We start from the raw sequence: 3,027 nt of genomic DNA, 5'->3' as shown, positions 1-3,027 counted from the left end.
ATCTGCACGAAAAGCTCGTGAGGTCGCTCGCTCGTACATCACTTCGACCCTATTCAAGCTTACCCCCACCAATTCTCAGGGATCTATCCCGACCCATCCGGAACCCCGAGGTACTGAACATTAGCGCCGTCTGTGGGGACTGGCTGACATGGACTTCATTCTGGATACTGTGGCAGTGGACGATGGAGGCGACCAGGAATGAGTAGTGATAGCGCCAGAATAATACAAGAACTACGCCACATGGTGCAAAACCTAGAGCGAAAGGTGGCCAGTAAGGAGCGTCATCAGCCGACTCCTAGTCAAGAGCGCTCCTGATCTCCTCAGAGAAGAGAAAGAAGTCTCCGACGAAGTCACTCAAGGCGTACTCCGAGCCCCCGAACAGAGTCAGAAAGCCAAGAAAGTAGGGAAGTGCCCAGGAGACGACAAGATCCTGTGATTTACTCCCGGTTGCCGACAAGAGATACTGTAGAAGAATGAGAAGGCATCAGGGAGCAAAGGAGGAGAAGCCGACCACATCAAGAACACAACGGAAAAAGGTCAAGAAGAAGCCGACCACACAGAGAGGGAAAGCGACAGAGAACGAAGAAGAAGGAGCCGACCACAACAAGAACACCGTCGAGAAAGGGCGAGGAGAAGCCGGCCTAACAGAGAGCACATCAGGGAGAGACCGAGGAGAACCCGGCAACTGGTGGTCATGGGAGCGACCCCTTTCCACCACTCAATCCTCGAAGTCCGACTGCCGAAGCACTTTGACAAGCCAACAGATATGAGGTATGATGGGACTCAAGATTCTCAGGAACATCTAACGGCCTTTGAAGCCAGGATGAACCTGGAAGGGGTAGGCGATGAAGTAAGGTGTCGCGCTTTTCCCGTAACTTTGGCAGGACCGGCGATTCGTTGGTTCAATGCCCTCCCTCAGGGCTCCATAACCACCTTTTCCGACATCAGTCATGCCATCTTGGCTCAGTTCACCACGCGCATCTCTAAAATGAAACACCTGATCAATCTGCTAGGAGTAACACAAAGAACTGGCGAGCTGACTCGGAAGTACCTGGACAGATTCAACGATGAGTGTTTGAAAATTGATGGCCTAACCGATTCGGTGGCCAGCCTGTGTTTGACCAACGAATTATTGAACGAGGATTTCAGGAAACATCTTACCACCAAGCCCGTTTGGACAATGCAGGAGATTCAGAACGTAGGCAGGGAGTACATCAATGACAAAGAAGTAAGCCAAGTCGTGGCGGCCAATAAACCGCAGCCCGCCTACTCCAATGCTCGCCCGTCAGGCTACGGGAAAAGGTCAAAAGAGCACTCCAAGGACGGAGGATCAGCTAAAACCTTCAAGTCATTTCTCCGGGTAGGGAAGTTCACCAACTATACCCTCTATCAGCTCCAATTGTTGAAGTCTATCCGCAGATCGCCGACAAGGGCATCTTGTCGAAGCCCCGACAACTCAAGGACAGGACGGGAAGAAACAAAAACCTCTATTACGATTACCACAAGGGCTATGACCATAAGACCCAAGACTGCTTCGACCTCAAAGTCGCCCTAGAGCAAGCCATCCGGGAAGGAAAGTTGGCTGATTTCTCCCACCTCATAAGGGAACCAAGAAGGCGGGATCATGACCGATCAAACGAGGACAAAAGCCGCGTCGTAAGACAAAGACGGGAGCCCAAGGAGGATAATGAGCATGGTCTCACTGTAGTGAATGTGGTGATTGGAAGAGATGTCCTCCCCAGATCGAAATCGGCTAACAAGAAGGACGCCAAGGTCTTAGCTATATCCTCTGGCTCCACGCCGCCCTCCCGAAGGGTACCCTCGATATCATTCGGCCCCGAAGATCAATGGTTTGACGAGGTCCCAGAGAACCCCCCGATGGTGATCACGGCTAGGGTGGGCACTGGCCTAGTAAAACGGATCCTGGTGGACATAGAAGCTGATTCCAACATCATGTTTCGCAATGTATTTGATGCTCAGGGCCTACGAGACACCGACTTGAGGGGCCACCAACATGGTGTGGTAGGCCTAGGCGATAACTTCATCAAGCCCGATGGAGTGGTTTCCCTCCCGGTCTCATTGGCAGAGGTCGGGGGAAGAGGTCGCTGATGGCGGAGTTCGTGGCTGATGATGGGTCAGTGGGGACCATCAGGGGAGATCTGGAGACAGCGGTCGCATGCGACAACACCAGCCTCTCCATGAGGAAGAAGTCTAAAGAAGCATCCGGCGTCTTTCTTGCCGACTTGGACGCCAGGGTTGATGACAAACCCAGGCCGAAACCAGACGGGGACCTTGAAAAGTTTAGGGTCGGCGACTCGGACGAGAACTTTACCTTTATAAACAGAAACCTGCCTGTGTGCCTGGACTCCGGCCGACATGCCGGATATAGACCCCCAGTTTATGTCGCACCAGCTAGCCGTGAGATCAGAGGCAAAGCCAGTGGCCCAAAGGAGGTGAAAAATGTCCCAAGAAAGGGCGGAAGAGGTAGCCAAGCAAACGACTAGGCTACCAGAAGCGGGCTTCATTCGGGAACTTGACTACTCGACTTGGCTGTTGAATGTGATTTTGGTTAAAAAGCCCAGTGGAAAATGGAGAATGTGTGTGGATTATTTTGACCTTAACAAAGCATGTCCCAAGGATTCCTTCCCCCTTCCCAACATCGATGCTCTCGTTGACGCGGCGGCGGGTTACCGGTATCTGAGTTTCATGGATGCCTATTCTGGGTACAATCAGATACCGATGCACCGACCAAATGAAGAGAAAACGGCGTTCATAACGCCATGAGGGACATACTGCTACAAGGTGATGCCGTTCGGACTAAAGAATGCAAGGGCTACATACCAAAGGCTGATGAACAAGGTCTTCAAAGACCTCATTGGCAAGACGGTGGAGGTATACGTAGACGACATATTGGTCAAGACCGCCAAAGCTGAGGACTTCATCGGCGACCTGGAAAACGTCTTCGCCTCTCTTCAGCGACATGGTATAAGGCTCAATCCGCTCAAGTGTGCCTTCGTCGTCGAAGCC

At 52.2% G+C, this 3,027-nt stretch overlaps 1 protein-coding gene across 1 annotated transcript; it reads left to right on the top strand.

Annotated features, from left to right (window-relative positions):
* LOC107610615 lies at positions 767–2,109 on the top strand. Its single transcript, XM_016312647.1, has 2 exons — positions 767–1,360; positions 1,420–2,109. Exons 1-2 carry the CDS (start codon positions 767–769, stop codon positions 2,107–2,109), a joined length of 1,284 nt encoding a protein of 427 aa, XP_016168133.1.

This window comes from Arachis ipaensis, chromosome B08, assembly GCF_000816755.2.
Source record: "Arachis ipaensis cultivar K30076 chromosome B08, Araip1.1, whole genome shotgun sequence".
Lineage (NCBI taxonomy): Eukaryota > Viridiplantae > Streptophyta > Magnoliopsida > Fabales > Fabaceae > Arachis > Arachis ipaensis.
This window is presented reverse-complemented; position numbering and strand designations above follow the sequence as displayed.

Excerpts from the sequence above, each read along its gene's own strand:
- LOC107610615 (XM_016312647.1), top strand. The coding sequence starts at position 767 with ATGAGGTATGATGGGACTCAAGATTCTCAGGAACATCTAACGGCCTTT. Across the intron at positions 1,361-1,419 it reads CCTTCAAGTCATTTCTCCGG|ATCGCCGACAAGGGCATCTT; the intron begins GTAGGGAAGTTC and ends GTCTATCCGCAG.